Below are 21,418 nucleotides of genomic sequence, written 5' to 3' on the forward strand. Positions count from 1 at the left end.
GTGGAGCAGCGAAGATACGCTAAAGGAAAAGGAAGGGACGACTTCGACGAAGATTCCGGAGAGCTTGGCCTTGGAGCCTCCGCGGCTACCACCCGTACAAGTAACGCACAGCCTATTCCAGAGTCCTGGCCGGCCGATAGGGGAGAGCCAGTCGCCTGGTACCCCCACACCAGTTGGGTCTACGCCGACGACCGGGAAGAAACTCCTGTGGCCGGAGTTGCGTCCGGATCGGAGCCCGACTCAGTCCCTGACCAGGCCGAGACCCCAGCACTCGCTCCCATCGACCCCGCGCACGAGCAGACGAGTGGGGAGCTTTGGGGCGAGTTCCCAGAGTACGGAGCCGAGGACCTTGGAACAGTTACCGCTTCCGAGCGCCTCGCCGGAGTCTCCAACTGGAGCCCGTCAGTCCCGTCGAGAGCCTTCGCCGACCCCGTCCCTCTCTCTCAGCGTCCGTGGCCGCTCCTCTATCATACGTACGTCGAGTCCCTCGGACTCCCTCGAGCTGCCCGGTCAGCCCCAGAAATTGAGGCCCGAATGGAGCGAGGAAGAGCGCATGACGCACGCGTCCGAAGGGCTGAGGAGGATGCCCTCCAAGGACCTGGAGGCTGGTGAGACCTTCCCCTTGAGCCCGACGCCACAGACACCAAGGTCGAAAACAGAATACGAGCCGCTGCCGTCCGTTACACAGGGGCAGCACGACGAGCCAGAACCGACCTCGAGGCAAGAGGGAGAGCCTGGAACTCCTACCAGTCGGAGATCTCCGACGAGGACTCAGACATCGGAAGGTGGAGGAGAAACAGGGAGATCGACCGTATCGCCCGAGAGAGGGAGGCGTCAAAGGATGCCGAGCCGACCACCCAACCGGACCCTCGAACTGACAGTGATGGCAGCGGTGAGAGCGGTCCTTCTTAATGGACCCTCTCCGAGGCCCGCCATCTTCGACCTCCTACCTTGGCACGGGCTGTATGAAATTATGATGGAGGATATGGAGAAGGACCCGCAGTGGTTATTCACCGAGGCGGGAGAAGATTACCGACACGCCCGGAGTATGGGCGATGTCTACTTGATGAAGAACATACTTGAAGTCGAGACGTGGCACCGAGCAGCTGGGGTATGGAACCAGGTCCACCTGGAGGACCCTAGGCAGGGGTGCGAACCCTATCGACGACCCCAACCCATGCCGAACCCCCTGGAGACAGGACTTTTTCGGCCCGGGATTCTTTGCAGGGGCCGGGAGGGATGACGACGACTTTGCAGATGCAGGGGCGGGGCCCTCTCATCCTGACAAAGGCAAGGGGTCCACGGTACCCCCAGTACCGCCTTCGGGACCACCCGATCCGCCCCAGAACTTTGGAGGATATCCCCCACCTGGGGACAATCGACACCTACGATCCCTCTCTCGGCCATCGAAGCTGCCGGCGCCGCCTCACGTACCTTCCCCACCAGACCCAATTCCTCCTTGGCAACTCACACCGGGGGCAGTCAACAACCCATGGAATGACGTAAAGCCCAAGTTGATCACCCAGCCAGAGTACTTCACCGGGGTGTCCTCGGACATCACGCGGTTCCTCCACCACTGCGAAGTTTACTTCCAGGTATTCCCCATGTACTACACGATGAACAATCAAGGACAAAATCCTTATCATATCACGTTTGCGCAAGGGTACCTACGGGGAGAGGCGCAACAATGGTGGGTTGATCAGTACTACCGCTATCGGGACCCGCAGGGTCATTGGAGATTCCCCACCTGGGCGGAATTCTCCCATGACCTCACTGTCCAGTTCCGAGAAGTAGTGGAGTTGACCATTTGGAAGGCAGAATGGAAGAAGGTCCGACAATCGGACTTTAAGTCAGCCATCGAGTTCTTTGCAAAGTTCGAACGGCTGGCCCACAAGTGCGAGGAATTCGGGGACGAGAAACAGATGTTCGAAGCGATCAAAGCCGCGATAAGGCCGACGGTGCGGAATACGGTTATGCATGGGGACAATGAGCGCCCCACAACCTACGCAGAGTGGAAGGCGCGAGTCCTAAGGATCGACGCTAACTATCGGTACGGAGTGGCCCAAGGACTGGGCAGTAAGTCCTCCTCGAACCAGGGAGGTTCGGGTCGAGGCAATCAAAACCAATCGAAGGGAAGCGGTCAGGGGTCTAGTGGCGATAAGAAGGACGCCACGGGAACCACCTATGGAGGTGCCGGGCAGCCGATGGAAATCGACAAGCTGCGGAGCGATAAATGGTGCTTCAAATGCGGAAATACCAGGTGGAGCCGGGACCATAAATGTCCCACCGACAAGTCGAAGTGGCTCCCCGTCAAACTCCCACCTCGCAAAAAGCCCAACGCCCAACGACTACGACAGCTACTCGCAGAGGCCGAAAAAGAAGAGAACGGCACGGAATCAAAGATCGAGGAGGTGAAGGAGGAGAAGTCGTCAAAAGACGAGCCGGCGTCGAAATAAGTGATTCGACGGTGTCGGCAAAGGACTCAGTTTCTACCGGTACGCGCTCATGTACTTCTAGTCGGACTTATACTATGTATGTAGGTACTCCCTATGAACAATATACCAACTTTTTCGCCGTGTTACCCATTGAAGAAACTGAGAAGAATGAATTGCCAGCTAATCACGGCGTAGGAGGGGATTCCCGCCACTCCGCGCAGCCTGCGCCCAGTACTGAACCCCTAGGGGCCGTCCGAGCTCAGGAACCCCTGGCTCACCGCACAGGGAAGGCCCCTCGAGGGCAGAGCCCCCTAGGTCGAGTCCCGACTGCACCCCAGACGTGGGGAGGTCACCCCGGAGAGGGAGAAAGGTCGACAACCCAGCCCGCTGGGCCTGCGTCCCCGCCTGTGGGGCCGCCTGCTCCAGCAGGATGCGTCGGAAAAGCAGCTGAGGCGATGAACTCGGATGACCACCCTCACCCAGTAGCCCTTACATCGGCAAACAGTGAGGACCTTTCAAGGGAGCCAATATGTGTGCCCCCGCGAAGGGTTACCCGAAGTACCGCCGGGTCCAGGAAGAGCAGTAAGTACGGATCCACTGTGGAGGTTACAACGCCGTGCACAAGTGCCCGTGGCCAGGGCCGAACACAGGGCAGCGAGCCCTCCACCACCTCAATGACCAAAGGTGCCCAAATGCCGCCTCGGGACCTTTCTCATCCCGGTGACCAAATGCCACTTCGAGGGAAGACCCCATCGGTCTTGTTGGAAGAAGTAGAAGACGAAGAAGCCCACTTACGGTCCGATATCCCAGTCGTGACCCCAAAAAGGACGCCTTCGCCCATTGTCTCTCTCTCCGCGACCCTGAACAACAAGAAGGTGACCATGGAGATGTACTACGAGCCCCACGGCATCCTATGGACCCGACGAGCATTACAAATCGCTCGAGGGGATGCCGCCGCCCGCGCAGTACTCAACGGTTGGGTACACCCTCGACGTAGGGGAGAAGTAACCGACCAGCTGTGTCACCAACTGGAGGAGCAGACAGAAACGGCCAGCCAAGCCTGAGAAAGGTGACAGTGGATGGAAGATTTGCAGAAGCCCCCAATGTATATATGGGGGAGGAAGGGGCGTAACGTCTCGATAAAAATGCAATTAGAAACTTTGGACACGAGGGAAACCCACGCCGTGAGCGCCCTCGTCGACAGTGGGGCCACCGGTAGTTCAATCAACCGCGCCTGGGCCCAGTCCCATAATCTCAACCTTAAGAAAGCGGCCCGACCCGTTCCGGTCTATAATGCTGATGGCACTCGAAACAAAGGAGGGGATATCACCGAATATGCCGAAGTACGGCTGTGCATAGGAGACCACGTGGAACGGATCGAACTAGCCGTAGTTGATCTAGGCTCCACCCCTCTGTTCCTGGGGCATGACTGGTTACAACGTCACAACCCGCTCATCAACTGGGACACCGGGGCGGTTACCTTGGCCCGATGCACGTGCAGGAAAATCCCCTTTTCCCTCCCCGACACCGACCCCTCGGCACGATGGGACGAGTACAAGGAAGGGGATACCATTCTGGTAATAGACTTTGAAGAAGCCTTTCATGTACGGGCTATGGGGACTAGGGCTAATGAGCTGGCGGCTCAAGCCAACGCAAAGAAAGCCTCCAAATCCTTCAAAGAGATTGTCCTGGAGGAGTATCGCGAATTCAAGGATGTATTCGACAAAGAGAACTTCGATGAGCTACCCCCGCGCAAGCCCTGGGATCACGCCATCGAACTTATTCCCAACGCCAACGCCAACTTAGACTGTAAAGTCTATCCCCTTAATCCAGCCGAGCAGGAAGAGTTAGACCGGTTCCTCGACGAGAACCTGTCCACGGGACGAATCCAAGTGTCGAAATCCCCTATGGCTTCGCCCTTCTTTTTCGTGAAGAAGAAGGATGGGAAGCTATGTCCCGTCCAAGACTACCGTAAACTCAACGAGATGACTATCAAAAATCGCTATCCGCTGCCGCTTATCGGGGAATTGATGGACTGACTCAAGAAGGCCAAATACTTCACCAAGCTGGACGTTCGTTGGGGGTACAACAATGTGCGGATCAAACAAGGGGATGAGTGGAAGGTGGCGTTTCGCACCAATCGAGGGCTCTACGAACCGTTGGTAATGTTCTTCGGACTTACCAACTCCCCCGCAACATTCCAGTGGATGATGAACGACATCTTCAAGGACTTGATAGCGGCTGGAGAGGTGTCCGTATATTTGGATGACATACTCATCGCTTCCAAAACCAAGGCCGAACACAAGCGAATAGTACGGAAGGTGCTCAAGATCTTACGAGAGCACAAGCTGTTCCTCAAGGCGGGAGAAGTGCAAGTTCGAGGTGGAAGAAACCGAATACCTCGGAGTCATAATTAGTGAAGGAAAGATTTGTATGGACCCGGTCAAAATTGCAGGCCTCCTGGATTGGCTGACCCCCCGGAGGAAGCAAGAACTACAGTCGTTCCTCGGGTTCTGCAACTTTTACCGACGGTTTATCCGAGACTATAGCAAGCACGTCAAACCGTTGACGTCCCTCACCGGCAAGCAGGAGTGGAACTGGGGAGACTCTCAGCAGAAGGCGTTCGAGAAGCTCAAAGAGTTGTTCCGGGAGGAGGTGGTGCTCGCAATTCCATTGGACGAAGGGCGGTTTAGGGTGGAGGCGGACTCCAGTGAAGGAGCGATAGGGGCGGTGCTATCCCAATGGCAGGAGGAAAAGTGGAGACCGGTGGCCTTCCTGTCCAAAGCCTTGTCCGCGACCGAGCGAAACTATGAGATCTACGACAAGGAGCTTCTGGCCATAATGATCGCACTCGAAGAATGGCGCCAGTACCTTATGGGAGCCCGGGAGGACTTCGAGATTTGGACCGATCATTCCAATCTCCAATACTTCCGAAAGCCCCAGAAGCTTAACAGACGACAGGCCCGGTGGGTAACGGAGTTGGCTGAATACCAATTTACCTTACACCACAAACCCGGGGCCCAAAATCGCAAGGCGGATCTGTTATCAAGAAGAGCGGATCACGATCAGGGAAAAGAAGACAACCGCGACGTCGTAGTCCTCAAAGCGGAACACTTCCGGGCCCTAATCATGCCCTCCGCCGAGGAGCTCCACGAGCGGATCAAGGTAGCAACGCACAACCCCCGTCACTGGGATCGAGGGATCTCTGACTCCCTAAATCACGAAAAAGGGGTTTCCCGCGACCAAGACCTGTTGTGGTATGATGGACGGATCTATGTACCGGTAGACCGTGACCTCCGCGGGCAGCTCATAGCTCTCAAACATGACCATGTCACTGCCGGGCATCCAGGAATCAAAAAAACGAAGGAGCTGATATTACGCGACTACTGGTGGCCCCGGATGCGCCGAGATGTGGAAGCCTACGTAAAAGGTTGCGACGTCTGCCAACGAACAAAAGCAGATCGACGACCGAAGAAGGCCCCGCTTCATCCTAACGAAATTCCAGTACGACCGTGGACCCATATTTTGGTCGATATGATCACTAAACTCCCAGGCTCTAAAGGATTCGACTCCATCCTGGTCATCGTGGACCGTTTCTCCAAAGCCATTATCCCCATCGCGTGTACCGAAGAACTCACTTCCCTAGGCTTCGCCAAGATCCTGAGGGACTACATCTACGTACCCTACGGCGTGATGCCCGAAAAAGTAATCTCTGATCGGGGATCGGTATTCATCTCCAAATTCATGAAAGAATTTTATCGACTTCTTCATGTTGAGGGTAACCCCTCTACTGCTTATCACCCCCAGACGGACGGGCAGACCGAAAGGGTCAATCAAGAGATCAAGAAGTATCTTAAGATGTTCGTCAATGATCGACAAGACGATTGGAGCGAATGGTTGCCATTGGCCGCATTTACGCATAATAATCGCCAACATTCGGTGACGGGATACTCTCCCTACTGAGTACTCTTCGGGAGGGATGGAGAGGTTATTAAAAACCCTCGAAAGACGACCACGGTTCCAGCAGCAGGGAAACTGGTGGAAGAAAATAGAGAAGGCACAGAGCGAAGCGAAAAGGTCTTTGGAAAAGGCAGCGGAGTTGATGAAAAAAGCTTATGATAAGCACAAAAACACCGCCGTTCAGTATGAAGTAGGAGATAAGGTATGGCTGGATACGACGAATCTTCACCTCCCTCGCCCTACAAAAAAGCTCGGAGACCGTCGGGTAGGGCCCTTTATGATTACCATGAAAAAGGGGGCTTCAGCATACGAGCTAAAGCTACCCAAAGGCTGGAAGATTCATAACCGCTTCAACGAATCTCTCCTTATCCCTTATGTCGCCCCAGTCTTTCCGAACCAACCTCGTCCCGAGAGACCACCCCCGGAATTAATTGACGATGAGGAAGAATACGAAATTGAGGAGATTGTGGAACAGCGCGACAAAGTCATCGGTCGTGGGCGCACCCGTCGTACAATAACGGAATACTTGGTAAAATGGAAGGGATATCCAATGGAAGAGAACTCCTGGGTAAAACGCTCGAATATGGCTAACGCCGAGGAGTTGGTAACCGAGTACGAATCCCGAATCCAAAGGATCCAGTGGGAAATCGGCAAGCACGGAAAGGCGGTCGGGGTGGAAACTAAGACACCTCCTGGCGCCAAAACAGCGGATGATGAACCCGATACTCCATGCCTTACAGACGTCGAGACCGTTGACTCGGAAGCCCAACAGGACTCTAATCGCTCTTCCTCATCTATACCCTCGGTAACCTCGAACGAAGCAAATGGGATACCCACCGTCGGGGTTGACGACGAATCAGAAATCAACTTGGAAAGTCTACAACGAATCCATGAAGACTGGGACTTCGGTAGCGAACAGGGGGATACTGGGGAGGATGACAGCAATTCAACTTCCTACGACACCGAATCTGCGACACAGGAGGAGAGTTCAAGCTCATTCGGGACGAACGAGTCTTGAGGGGGGGGTAATGTTACGGTTTATTCATTTTTCTTCGTTTTACTCAGCCAGATTACTCATATGCGATCGCAACAGACAGTTTCTCACAGTACTATTATTAGCGTACTCAAGTGTATTTAAGTAGAGCCTCAGCTGGTCTAAACTCCAGCTTCAGCTAAGGTTTAACCTACCTAACATCGAACTCCGTGTTTCACGACTATCTAAGTTCGCTCCTGACTCCGTTCATCGCCTTTGACCCCCAAGTGTATCGTCTACTGAAGTGCGAGTAGCGATCCTTGGTTGATCTAAGTCGATAAGAGTTAGTGGCTAACAGTGAGCGGCATAAAGTTCATTGTACCACAATGAATGTTTATGATCTCGGGGTATGGTGGGTGCCATTTTAAATAATGGGCTGAAGGTTTCCTTTCTTTGGAAGTATAACAGTGACTGCCTTGAAGCAATACAGTTACCATTTCAACAATGGTAAGGGTAGTAAGGGCAAGCTTCAGCTAATTGTTATGCACTCACTCTAATCTGTGCCAAGGCTGGTCTCTATCCTGTCACTCGCATTTGGTGATTCAGTGTTAGAGAGGCATTGGTAGATTGCGAGAAGTTAGGCATCACTTATAGTGAAAGCAAGGAGCTTGTAAGAGTTAGGAGTATATAACCTTAGCCAAAGCTGGGGCTTAAGGCCACAGTGTAGGCTAGCTTAAATACATGTTAGACTCGTACTAAGAATAGTATCTATAAGGGCGCATGCAGGAAGAAGTGCATTTGCTAATGAATGAGGAGGGAGGACACTGAAAGAAGTGTGCTCCTGACTAATGAGAGTAAAGAGCGCATATCACCTGCATCTGTGTGGGACTCCATCTGAATAGGCTGCATCCCATAGACTGCCCTCGACCAGCAGTTGACTTGGGCCCAACCACTAAGAAGCATGATGCCATCAAGAGAAGCATGATGATGCATGCGGGTCATCGGTCATCTGGGGTGTGGCAGCTGGGAATTGGGGTGATGGCAACCAGGTAATCGGGTAGGAGGTGTGCTGGTGGAATATCATGGGTCTGAGAGATAAGATAGGTAGGTCTGGGGTTCTGGATGATAAGGATAAGATAAGATAAGGAAAATAGGGGTAAAGTCATAATAGAGATGGGTGCAAGAAGTGAGAATTGATTAAGAAAAATGCCATGCAACTACCATATGTACGTATTTACTGGCACCATCCTCATGTGGAAGTGCCAGCCTGACAGGATACCTCAACAGTAGCAACAGAAACTAATTGGCTGTTAGTTAGTTCAGTTCTGAAACTGGTAGCTGCAGGCCAACACTCACCTTGGAAATCTAAATGCACTCTGCTCTGCAAATTCTATGTGAGTTAACCCAACCAGGAGACCTAGAGGTAAAGAAAACAATGTGAACATTGTGTCATATATCGTCCGTCACGAAAATTCAGGGCTTGAGGCCATCTGGAGCATGAAGATCAGCCAAGGTACAAACTAGGAACACATACCATAGATTTGTGCAGCTAACAAGACTCTAAATTTGAGGTCATAAGCATAAGAACATACAATGAGAAGGAATAAAACTTACCGTGGTGGTGGGAGGAAGGAAGTGTGCACCATATGGTTGATCAATGTTGTTGATCTCGATATGGGCATCAACGCCTATAGCTTCACCCTGTATTATTAACCATCAAGGACAAATGGGAGGCAGTAGGGTGTGCTGATGTCATGCTAGATGGCATGGAGGAGAAAAGAGGGTAGGAGGAAGGAAAGGGCAGGAGATGAGAGGTTGAGTTGATGGAGATAAGGGAATAAGAGGGACACATTTTGACAGGCTGTCAGCAGGACTCTCTGATAAATTTACCAAGAGAAACCAGCAAGATCACAGGGGTAGAGATGCGATAATGGAATACATTGGTGGCCAGCATACCTTTCAAAATCGCTGAACTTCAAATATCTTGATAGCACTATCAACATCTGACATCTGCTTCATTATTCTCTCTTTGTGTTCTCTCCAGGTCCTTTCCACTTGAAACTCCATGCTGTTTCAGATCGGATTCCTTGGATATAAAAGCCAGGTCGATTTTAGGATCGAACTCCAGCTCCCTGCTTTATTCCCACTTTACCCCTTCATCCTCCCCTCCTCTTTTGACCACTACTTCCTCACTCTCGACTCTGCTACTAAGTACCTAGTATGCTCTCGCTGAGTGCATGGGCCAGACTGTGTACCCTACCCCGGACTACCACCACCACCACTGCTGCCACCATTTACTATAGTCTCACTCTAATTCTTCCAAACATTACTCTCCTTGTCAATTTACCTTATTTATCACCTTCTAATACTTGATTTTCACTCTCAAGAATCTGAAACCAACCCTGCACTTTTTGCAACAATGTCTCACCCACTGCCTCCCTTTGAAAACCCCAGCCTCGACCACCTCCCTCACCCTCATACTCCTCCTGGAGAGCTCAAACCCCCTTCTACTGTGTTTGTAGGTTTGGAGCTCGCTGTGTCTGGACTGGATTGGTCCTCAAAGTCATCTGCTCAGACTGACTTTGTGGCCATGTACCCTCACATTGTCCAACACGCTTGCCTCACCTCACCCCAAACCTACATGCCTTTACCCTCTGATCTTAAAGTTGTCTCAGGAAATGCTCGACAGGCAGTTGATTATGTTTTCATATCCCTATCCCCATCGCTCTCCGCCACTCCTCACCTCGACATTCTATATGGCATCAGGTGTGCTATCATTGCTCATGGCAGGCTCAAAGCCAACTGGAAGGTTACAAGTGGGTATGACCGAACTCAAAGGGGCTTCTTCAACATGGACAGTGCCAATGATGCTGAGAATATGAAGGACCAGCTCGCTGCTGCTCTGAACAGCAGGGGATTGCTCTTTCAGTTTCATACCATCACACCCCTCATGAACTCTATCCGTGTTGCATTTGACTTTCTCGATCCTGCATCCATTGAAAACCTGGAATCCAACCCAATAGTTATCAATCATCATGTCTTTCTCATTTTCCAGCCTTGTTTCATTGTGCTGGAATTTGGATATGACATTGCTATCACTGGTTGTGGTGGAATTCAGGGTTTTCAGGGTGGGATGGATGCAGTCATTCATGACACTATTGGTCCTCACTTGATTATCTGGAGCAGGATGGAACTGAATGGTGACACTTACATCGTCATCATGGATAGCTTTGACACCACCATTCGCCTGCTCAACACCGACCTGCCTCTGCCTTGGGGCATGCCTCCCTATGTCACCATTTTGAAACCCATGTATCTCTTCTTCTTTAACCTGCATGGATGTCCTGCCTCTCCTACTTATCTTCATAGTGAAAACTCGGCCACAGCCTCTGCCAATCTTCAAAACCTGCAACAGCAGATTGATCTACTCTGCGAAAACAGTGTACAAACCGTTCAATCCATTCAGAATGTCTTCAACATCCAGAACCAGTCTCTTATGAATATTAACATCTCTGTCAATGCTCTTCAAAATGTGTTTGCAATGTCTGTTGCCTCTCAAACTGGTCTACATCACTTGACTATAGCAGACAATGAGCTCACTCATCTTCACACTGAACAGTCCTCTAAGGAGCTTTTCTTGCTCATGACTCCTAATGATGATGTCAAGGCATAGGCCAATAATCAGATTGCTGTGCTTGACAGGGCCATTCAACTTCAAGACAAATTACGAGGTGAAGCTAATGTCTACTATACATCACTGACTGACAGGATGGTGACCTTCTCATTGACGCCTTCCACTGATGGGCCCCCACTTCCTCCCCATCAACACCCTGAAGGCGAGGAGGACAACCACCCCCATCAACGTCATCGTCTCGACACTGTCCATGAAAATAACACACCCCAAATGGATCAATCTGTGAGCATTCCTCCTTTCCTTCATGTTTCTTCTTGTAACCTTGCTTCATCTCCTCTCACTATCAGTGAACCATTCAATCACCTTCAAAAATGTTCTGCTGATCTGGGCGAGATATGGGAGTCAATATACATCTTTCTTCTCCTTCTATGAAAAATCATTATTCTATCCCTGTTCTTTTCCATCTCCTTCTTTTCTTCTGTTTCTTCTCTTCTGTATCTGCAAATATGTCTCAGTCCTTTCAGACTGTCTCTGTAAATGCGAATGGTTTTGCCAATGTTATGAAACATTCTGCTTTTTCTAACATTGTGTCAGCCCACTGTCTGCATGCCTGGTTGATTGCTGAGACCAAGTCTCAATCCTCTGTGCACTTGTGCATCAACATACCAGACTATAAGGTATTTGAATCTCCTGGTGTTAAAGCTGACAGAACCACCTCCAAATGGGGTGTTGCGTTAGGTGTTACTGCATCATTGCATTCACAAATGGTCCTGCTGCCACCCCAACTGGCCGGAAGAGCTGTATGCATTGATGTCATTATCCCCTCAGACTCTGGTAGGGGCTTTCCCCATCACCTCGTGGGGGTATATGCTCCATACAATCCAGGGGGAGCTCCAAACCTGCATGACACTCTTCATGACTTTTGGGACCACATTTACCACCTATGTGCAACTGCTCAACACTCCTGGCAAGTCATAGGTGACTTTAATGCTACTCTTATGTCATCTGAGGTAATGGGTGAAGCGACTGGTAATAATCATGCATGCACTGCATACTGTCACTTCTTACAGCAGTCTCATGGGATTGATACATGTGAAATCCAGAATGATAACGATGCTCATCATGTGTTCACCCTCAATGCCTACAATGGCTCCTGTTGGTCCATCATTGACCATTGTGTGCACTCTGCCCATGGTATTGATATCTCAGTCATCTCCACTCCTCAGTCTTTTATGCCTGGAACTGATCATCAGCTGATATCTTCAGCAATTGTCTGCTCACCCCCAGCTGCCCTCAATGCTTCATCATCCTTGTCATCTGCATGTCCTCAAGATCAGTCCCCATATCCTCCCTGCTTCATTGTCCCTAAATGACATGAGTCTCACCGATTTAAAACATTTGCTGACCATGTTGACCTTCTTGCACGGGAAGCAAAACTCAATGAACAACCAATCACCAATGACTCCAATTATCTCTTCCAGTGGCAGGCACTAACAGATATATTCCTCACTGCTGGACTCGAAGCTTTTGACATGCCCAAGGCTCACCACTCATCAAACCAAAAGATAATCAACCCCACAATCAGCCTTATCCTTCGCAAGTACTCTCAATTGAACAGGTTTATCTCTGCATTGAAAAGGAGGTTGCTGCTTCAGTTGTGCACTCGAAACCCTTGGACAGCAACTTATCTTCAGGCACTCTCCGGTCATCCTTTTCTTCATCCACTCTTGTCTCTGCCATCTCTCTTCTACTCACCATCTTCTCTTCTCTTTTTCAGGAAAGCACATTCTTCCCTTTCTAAGCTTTGATATAAAGCTGAAAGAGATGAATGACACTTGCACTCTACTGCCTATGATAAGAGCCGTCTTAACAGATGCCTTTTTGGTGGTTCTGCAAAGTGTCTTTATCCTCCTTCTAACTTTCAAGGACCCCCTCCTGCCATTTCAGTTCCTAATACTGATTACCCCTCTTCTCGAACCTATCTCACAAGTGCCCATGATATAAAATCGAAAACGATGGCCTATTTCTCTTCACTCTATGGCAGAAACACTTGACCAGATCTGCCGAAGCCTTGGTTGGACTGTCCTTCTGTTCGTTTTATCAGAGACAAGACCAAACTCACCCCATTTAAATGGCCCCAACAAATTGACATCCTTTCTGGTCACTCCCTCATTCATAAAGATAATCTATGTCCAGCTCCTGGTCCTGATCAATAGGAGAAATGGATGGTGAAGAGTCTTCATGACTTTTCTTTTCAACTTGTTTTTGTTAAGCACTAACTCTAATCTGGACCAAGGCTGATCTCTATCCTGTCACTCGCATTTGGTGATTCAGTGTTAGAGAGGCATTGGTAGATTGCAAGAAGTTAGGCATCACTTTATAGCGAAAGCAGGGAGCTTGTAAGAGTTAGGAGTATATAACCTTAGCCAAAGCTGGGGTCTAAGGCCACAGCGTAGGCTAGCTTAAATACATGTTAGACTCGTACTAAGAATAGTGTCTACAAGGGCACATGCAATGAGAAGTGCGTCTTTCAACGAATGAGGAGTGAGGACACTAAAAGAAGTGTACTCCCAACGAATGAGAGTAAAGAGCGCATATCACCTGCATCTGCATGGGACTCTGTCTGAATAGGCTGCATCCCGCAGACCGCCCTCGACTGGTGGTCGACTCTCATCCAACTACTAAGAAGCATGATGCCATCAAGAGAAGCATGATGGTGCATGCGAGTCATTGGTCATCTGGGGTGCAGCAGCTGTGAACTGGGGTGATGGCAACTGGGTAAACGGGTAAGGAGTATGCCAGCAGAATATCATGGGTCTGAGAGATAAGATAGGCAGGTCCGGGGTTCCAAGGGATAAAGATAAGATAAGATAAGAAAAAATAGGGGTAAAGTCATAATAATACCCCCTGACTAAGACTGTCGTCCTGACAGTCCTTTAGTCGTACTCACTCCCTGAATCGAGGGAGTTAGTAGATTCCATATCCCATTTATAATCCTCATTTTGCTCCCAGGCAGACATGCCCTGTTCTTTGAGGGGGAAACTAGGGTCGGTTTGAGTCGTTAGGGGAGATCTGGAACATTCATCTTCGAAGACGTCTTCATCTGTGTCTGATGAATAAAAGTCCTGCTCGTTGGAGAATAATGAATCGGTATTATTCCTGTTTGCGACTGGGAAGAGTGTTGAGCTCTCAGTGGTTGAAGAGCCAGGAGATGATATGGTTATACATCCTCCTTCATTTTCCAAGTGTCGCAAATCATGATCCTGTACACGGTCTTCCTTGTTCTCATATTGTTTGACGAGTTCTTCGGCATTGGCGAGATTGCTCCTCTTGACCCAAGTAGCTTCCTCCACTGGGTATCCTTTCCATGTGACCAAATATTCTGTTATGATCCTCCAGCTGTGTCCTCGGCCGATGATACAGTTGTGGTCCTGAAGTAGTTCTTCTACTTCGTATTCTTCTTCACCTTCCACGAGTTCTGGTTCGGGTGGCAGAGGTTTTTCCTGGTTGGAAAACTCTGGGGGGACATACGGAGTTAGGTATCGTTCGTTGAACTTGTTGTGGATCTTCCATCCTGGTGGTAGCTTTAGTTCATATGCAGAGGGCCCCTTTTTAGAAATAATCTCGAAGGGGCTGACACGTTTGTCACCTAGCTTTTTTGCCGGTCGGGGGAGGTGAAGGTTGGTTGAGTCCAACCAGACTTTATCTCCTGGTTGGTACTCCTGTGCAGGGCGAGTGTGTTTGTCATAAGCCTTTCTCATAACTCCGGCAGCTTTATTCAAAGAGTCTTCTGCTTGCTTGCATACTCTCTGGAGGCTTTCAACGAAGTCAGTTACCGATGGTGTTTCCGACTGCCTCACCACGGTTGGGCGAATTTCCCCATCTTGTCCGAAGACGATTTTGATGGGGGAAAAGCCCATTGCAGAGTGTTGGCAGTTGTTGTGAGCAAATGCTGCCTACTGCAGCCATTCGCTCCAGTCATCCTGTTTGTGGTTAACGAAGACTCAAGGGTATTTTTCGAGTTCTTGGTTAACCCGTTCTGTTTGCCCATCTGTCTGAGGGTGATAGGCCATTGATGGATTTCCTTGAATATTCATCATGGCGTATAGTTCAGTGATGAACTTCAACATGAATTGAGGTCCACGGTCAGAGATGACCTTGGAGGGAGTAACTCCAAATCGGCAAATGATCTCGTCGCATAGGATTTTGGCCCATCTGCTCAAGGAGAGTTCTTTCATGCAAGGAATCAGCATGATGTATTTCAAGAACCGGTCTACGACGACTAGTACCACGTCATAGCCTTTGGATTCTGGAAATCCAGTGATCATGTCAACCGAGATGTGTTCCCAAGGTCGGAATGGTACAGCGTTAGGATGTAGCAGGGCTGCTTTCTGCTGCATATCAGTTTTCGTCCTTTGACACGCCTCGCATCCTCATACATAAGTTTCCACGTCCCTTCACATTTTGGGCCACCAGTAGTCCCTTAAGACCAATTCCTTGGTCTTTTCGATGCCTGGGTGCCCCATGGAGACATGATCGTGGTGATGGGAGATAAGTTCTCCTCGTAGGGTGTGGTCGTGGGGGACGTAGATACGTCCATCATAGAATAGAAGGTGGTCTTTCTCAAGGACCCCCTTCTCATGGTTGAGGCTTGAAGCAATCCCTCGGTCCCACTGTTGGTGATTGCTTGTTGCCCTTCTGATTTTGTTATGAATTTCTTCCTCGGTTGGCATTATTAGAGCATGGAAGAATTCCGGTTTCAAGAGGACAACATCATCATTGTCCTTCTTGCCTTGGTCATGGTCAGCCCATCGACTTAGAAGGTCGGCTTTCCTATTGGATGCTCCCGGTTTGTGGTTGAGCGTGAAGTGGTATTCCGCTAATTCAGTAAACCACCGTGCTTGTCTGTGGTTGAGTTTCTGGGGTTTGCGGAAGTATTGCAGATTTGAGTGATCCGTCCAGATTTCAAAATCTTGATGGGCACCCATAAGATAATGTCGCCATTCTTCTAAGGCGATCATTATTGCTAGTAATTCCTTGTCGTAAATCTCATAATTCCGTTCCGTTGCGGAAAGAGATTTTGATAGGAATGTGATCGGGCGCCATTTCCCTTCCTGTTCCTGTGACAGGACGGCACCAATTGCCCCTTCACTGGAGTCCACCTCCATGCGAAACTTGTTGTAGTTGTTTGGCATCACCAAAACGACTCCTGTTGCGAATTGACATTTGAGTTCCTCAAATGCCTCTTGTTGTTCCTTTCCCCATGTCCAAGGAATTTTTCCCATGAGTTTCATCATTGGTTTGATGATTGCGCTATAGTGCCAGATAAATCGCTGGTAGAAGTTGGTGAATCCCAGGAATGACTTTAGTTCCTGTTTCTTGGAGGGTGCTGGCCAGTCCGTAATACCAGTGATTTTTACTGGATCCATTTTAATGGATCCTTCACTGATAATGACCCCGAGGTACTCTGTCTCGAGTACTTCGAACTCACACTTTTCTGCCTTTAAGAACAATTTGTTCTTTCACAGAATCTTTAGAACTTCCTGCACAATTCTTTGGTGTTCTGCCTTGTCCTTGGTGAAGATGAGGATGTCATCCAAATAAATGGTGACCTTTCCCTGAGCAATGAGATCTTTAAAGATATCATTCATCATCCACTGGAATGTGGCCGGCGAATTGGTTAATCCAAAGAACATAACCATGGGCTCGTAGAGCCCTCGGTTAGTGTGGAATGCAGCTTTGAACTTGTCCGCTTTCTTGATTTGAATGTTGTTGTATCCCCAACAGACGTCTAGCTTAGTGAAATACCTTGCATCCTTTAGCTTATCCATAAGATCAGAGATAAGCAGTAAAGGATAGCGATTTTTGATGGTTATTTCATTAAGCTTGTGGTAGTCTTGTACTGGCCGTAACTTTCCATCCTTTTTCTTGACGAAGAAAAAGGGAGATGCCATCAGGGACTTGGAGGGTCGAATTCAGCCAGTAGCCAGGTTTCATCAAGGAATTTGTCCAACTCCTCCTGCTCCTTTGGGTTTAAGGGGTATATCTTGCAGTCTAAACTGGCATTGGCATTGGGAGTCAGCTCAATGGCATGGTCCCAAGGTTTGCGAGGGGGGAGTTCATCGAAGTTTTCCTTGGCGAAGACATCAATGAAGTCTTGGTAATGTTCGGGGATGATCTCCTCGAACGACTTTATTCTCTTTCCCTCATTGGCCTTGGCTGCTAAGTCATTGGCTTTATGCCCCACTGCTCATATGTGAAAGGCTTCCTCAAAGTCTATGATGAGGATGGTGTCCCCATCCTCAACTTTGGTTCCCCACTGCTGTTCTGGATCTTCGTCTGGGAGACGGAACGGTATTTTGCGGCAGTCACAGCATGCCAAAGTTACCGAACCCATGTTCCAGTTGATAAGTGGGTTGTGCCTTTGTAACCAGTCGTGTCCTAGGAAGATGGGTGTGGTTCCTAGGTCAACGACTGCTAGTTCGATATGCTCGCTGTGGTCTCCGATCTTAAGTCAGACTTCAGCGAATTCAGTGATGTCGCCGCCTTTGTTATGAGTACCATCCGTGTTATAGACCGGAGTGGGGTGAGCTGCTTTATGCATGGTAATACCATGATCACGGGTCCACTGTCGGTCAATAGCGCTTCCGGTACAGCCACTGTCGATCAGGGCCTTTGCAGAGTGATGGGCCATAGTATCAAAGGTCTCCAATTGTAGGGTGATGGTGATATTTTGCCCCTTTGCTCCTCGGACGTATTGGGGTGGTTTGGTAAGCTGGTCCATATGTTCCAGCTTTTGGTATTCATCCAAATAGGACTCCCCGACTTGGTTCTCCAAGTCAGTAACCAGTGGCTCATCCACCTCCGCTTGTCATTGAGGGTGGACCCACTGTCTGAGAAGTGACATCTTCTCTCCTGGAGTCTTGGCGAGTCGCATGGCTCGCCAAGTCCAGGTGGCTCCAAAGGGCTTCAGCCATTGGGAGTCCTGAGAGTACTCCGCTGATACTGGGGATATCGGGGTCTTCCTCTCGTTGTTGCAGTCCATAGGCCACAAAGGCCCTGCTCCTATGACCATGCGACCAGTCAGTTCCCTTTCACCTCGGTGCGGACACCCACTCGGGTTAGTTGGGACTTCACTGGATTTTGGAGAGTTCTGTAAACTCTTTAAATACCTAGGGTTGCTTTTGCTGTTAGTACCTTCCTTCAAGGAGGTACATACCTGGGAAGGGGAGCCTCTCTCCCCTGTTCAGCCTGCTTGATCCTTGTGGGTGATTGAGCTTTTTCAGCCGGTGTCCTCTGCGATAGAGGTGGCCATTTCCTGGGTATCCTTTCTACATGGTTCCACGTGTGGTGCTGGGTTATCTCCTGAGGCTTTACAACAGTCTGTCATTGGGTCTGCTAGGGTCCGCCAGCCTTTGGCTTCGTCCCTAGACTCGCCTGGATTCCCCGGCCTCACCATCACTGAAGTGGTCTGTCGTCAGGGAATCTTGATGCACGGAGGAGATGCCAGTTCACCATCATCTGGATCCATTGCTGCTATATGCGACTTTCCCGGGAGTTGGACTACATAGTCCTCATTTTGACCTCCCATATGGTGGACGTTGCCTGCAGGGAACAACGACATCACACCCCCAAGGTTCCACCCTTGGTCGCCTGTTGAACTGGTAGGCTCTGCTATGTCGTACGTGTGCCCCAAAGGGGTATTTGCAGTGGCTTGGACACAGCCAGTACTGCCAGTACTAGGACTTGACTGGTGGGGTTCATTGCTAGTGAAAGCAGTGGAAATCCCATGTACGCTGTTAATGGGCAAACTTGAGGGTCCCCCTCCTGCTTTTAAGCAAGCGTCGAAAGGCAGGGACAGGCATGAGGAGCCCCATCGCTCCTGGGCTTTGTTCCTGGTCATACCTGGACTCTTGATCCGTTGATCAAGAACTTGATCTGGGTTCTTGATCGAACAATCGAGAGTTGCTTCTGGATCCTCGATCGACTGATCGAGATCCGTCTCGCACTGGTACGGCCTCGAGTCACTAGTCGGGTCTGACTCTTTTGTGCCCAACCCTCAGGGTTCATTGCCTGATGGGCAGTGGTAATCCCCTGATACACCATTCTTGTTTTGCAATTCCTTCATAATGCGAGATGAATGCGATTTATTGTTACAAGTATCTACAGATACAACATAAGCATGAATATTCGTGTTATAAGGCACACCATGATAAACCCCAGCTGACAAAGTAGAATCGCAAAGTCCTACACTGGCGTCTCTTTTATCTCCTTGATCTCTGTCGGGCTAGTGAGGTCTTCTTCCTCTATTTCTGCTAGGACGGCTCGGAGACGGGTTGCAAAAGTCGATGGCTTTTTCTTTGGGAATTTTAGCCACTTTGACTTGTCAGGCGGGCATTTATTGTCCCACCCCTGGTGTCCAGTGTGTCTGCACCAGAAACATTGCTTTTCTCTTTTGAGACAATCGATGTCCATAGGTTCGCCTTCACCGCCATAGGTGAATCCAGTGGCATCCCTTTTGCCCTTCGAGCCACTCGAAGAGCCCCCCACTGTTCCAGGCCTGGAACCAGCGGTCCCGCTGGGATACTTCCCGCCTTGGGCGAGATGAACTTGGTAGTTCTCATCCATTTGTAGGACCCTGCGCCTCCACTCCCAGTAGGTGGTAGGCCGCATATTGTCTCCGCCCATAATAATCTCCTTGACCCTGGGCCAGATTGTGAGAGCGACGACTTCCTCCATTTCCTCGTCATTGTGGAAGCGTTCAGCTTCCACAGCCAGTTGTTCAAACCTCTCAAAGAATTCAATGGCCGACTTGAACTGCACTTGCTGCAGTTTCTTCCATTGCATCTGCTTGATTTGAACCTCTGCTACCTCCCTGAAACATGTTCGGACGTTTTTCTGGAAGGTTTCCCAAGAAGGGAGACGATGCCTCCCACTGTGTGGGTCCTTATAGTGTCGTTGTTGATGGACCCACCAGGTCATCGCTTCCCCACCAAATCGGTGGGCCGCAAAGACTACTCGACTTGGGCCATACCCATATGCTTCGTTGAGTGTGAAGTATTGGGCAAACACCTCAAAGTAGTATTCGCAGTGATTAAAGAAGTGATCTAGGTTGCTGGCCTTCCCGTGGAACTTGTCAGGGACCTCTATTAGCGTTGGTTTGATGTTTCCCCAGGGGTTGGCTTGCCCATCGGGGATAATCCACCCATTTGGCAGATCAGGTGGTAGAGGGGGATTGGCAGGTTGTGGTAGTGATCGGAGGTTCTGATCACTACGGGGTGACGGTGGTTGCGCTGGAGGTCGAGGTGGTATGGGTGGAGGTCCTCCTCCACCACCTCCTCCTGGTCCTCCTGGACCACCACTGCCTTTTCCGGGTGGAGTGGGTGCTGGTTCACCTTTTCCTCCTGTGGGCGCTGATTGTGAGGGTTCTCCACCCATGCTACAGGCATGGAAGGTTCCTCCTCCTGCCGCTTCCAGTCCTAGTGTGCTGGATGGTGCCCAGGTCATATCCGGGATTGGATTTTCTGGGCCTACTATTCCCAGGTTTGTGAATGACTCTTCACCGTAGCGTCTCCCTGGTGCTATGGGACGGTCAGGATGTATTTTGTTCCAATCAATGGTGGCGTGATACCAGGTTTTGGTATGAAGTATCTGGTCCTCCAGTGCGGAACCTAATTCTGCAGCATTATATGCTTGTCCTTGGTCAGACGTGGCCCAATCCACATTGTACCATAATCGTCTGCTTGTCCACTCTAACATTTGCTGCCATGTTAGATCATATATTTGTCGGTCCATAAGTTCCTGTACTTGAGCCTTGGACGAACTCGGGTGGGTCATCGGAGGGGTTTGTACTGTGGGGGCTACTGGGCCCATTCCCCTGGTGTCGCTGGTCAATGACCAGGCTGGCTCAGGTCCAGGGGTCTGTCCTGTTGTCATGGTCGGGTGAAAAACCGATGACCTGGTATTGGGAGAATATCCCATATCCTGCATACCAGTCATCGTTCCAGTCTCAAACACCCCTGAAGTATCTGTAGTACTCATCCCAGATCTCCAGGGCATCTTCACATTTCCAGATCCAGGGCCATAGGTCTCGGAGTGGGAGGAAACCCCCAACGTATCCATCGGGTAGGAACCCTCCTTCTGGAACAAGGAAGGGCTTGAGCTCAATAGAGGGTTCTGCTCCCTCATACTCGTCGATGGCCAAGGTTCTGAGACGTCGACAGACGGAACAGTTGTAGTAGGGGTATGGATGGGGAGGGGTTTGGTCAAGCTCCCTCGGGATGTGGTTCAGGAGGATGATAGGGTCCGGAAGGGGTTGGTCTCTGGCAAACCAGTCGAGGATTCGGTCTCCCTCAGGCGTGTCTCCTGGGAAGATAACCCACTGTCCCTGGCTAATTGGGGATCCTGGGTGGGTGT

At 50.1% G+C, this 21,418-nt stretch overlaps 2 protein-coding genes across 2 annotated transcripts; both read left to right on the forward strand.

Moving 5' to 3' along the window:
- Nucleotides 1–9,787: 9,787 nt before the first annotated feature.
- On the forward strand, nucleotides 9,788–11,041 carry EV420DRAFT_1652459 (uncharacterized protein; the record flags this gene model as incomplete). The annotated part of the gene is made up of 1 exon (XM_060478648.1): nucleotides 9,788–11,041. One exon carries the CDS (start codon nucleotides 9,788–9,790, stop codon nucleotides 11,039–11,041), a length of 1,254 nt encoding a protein of 417 aa, XP_060322316.1.
- Nucleotides 11,042–11,508: 467 nt separating this feature from the next.
- EV420DRAFT_1652460 (uncharacterized protein) lies at nucleotides 11,509–12,375 on the forward strand (the record flags this gene model as incomplete). Its single annotated transcript, XM_060478649.1, has 1 exon — nucleotides 11,509–12,375. The coding sequence occupies one exon, from the start codon at nucleotides 11,509–11,511 to the stop codon at nucleotides 12,373–12,375; it is 867 nt and encodes a 288-aa protein (XP_060322317.1).
- Nucleotides 12,376–21,418: the final 9,043 nt, after the last annotated feature.

The sequence above is a fragment of the Desarmillaria tabescens genome (assembly GCF_030435595.1).
Source record: "Desarmillaria tabescens strain CCBAS 213 chromosome Unknown EV420scaffold_124, whole genome shotgun sequence".
In the NCBI taxonomy this organism is placed as follows: Eukaryota; Fungi; Basidiomycota; class Agaricomycetes; order Agaricales; family Physalacriaceae; genus Desarmillaria; species Desarmillaria tabescens.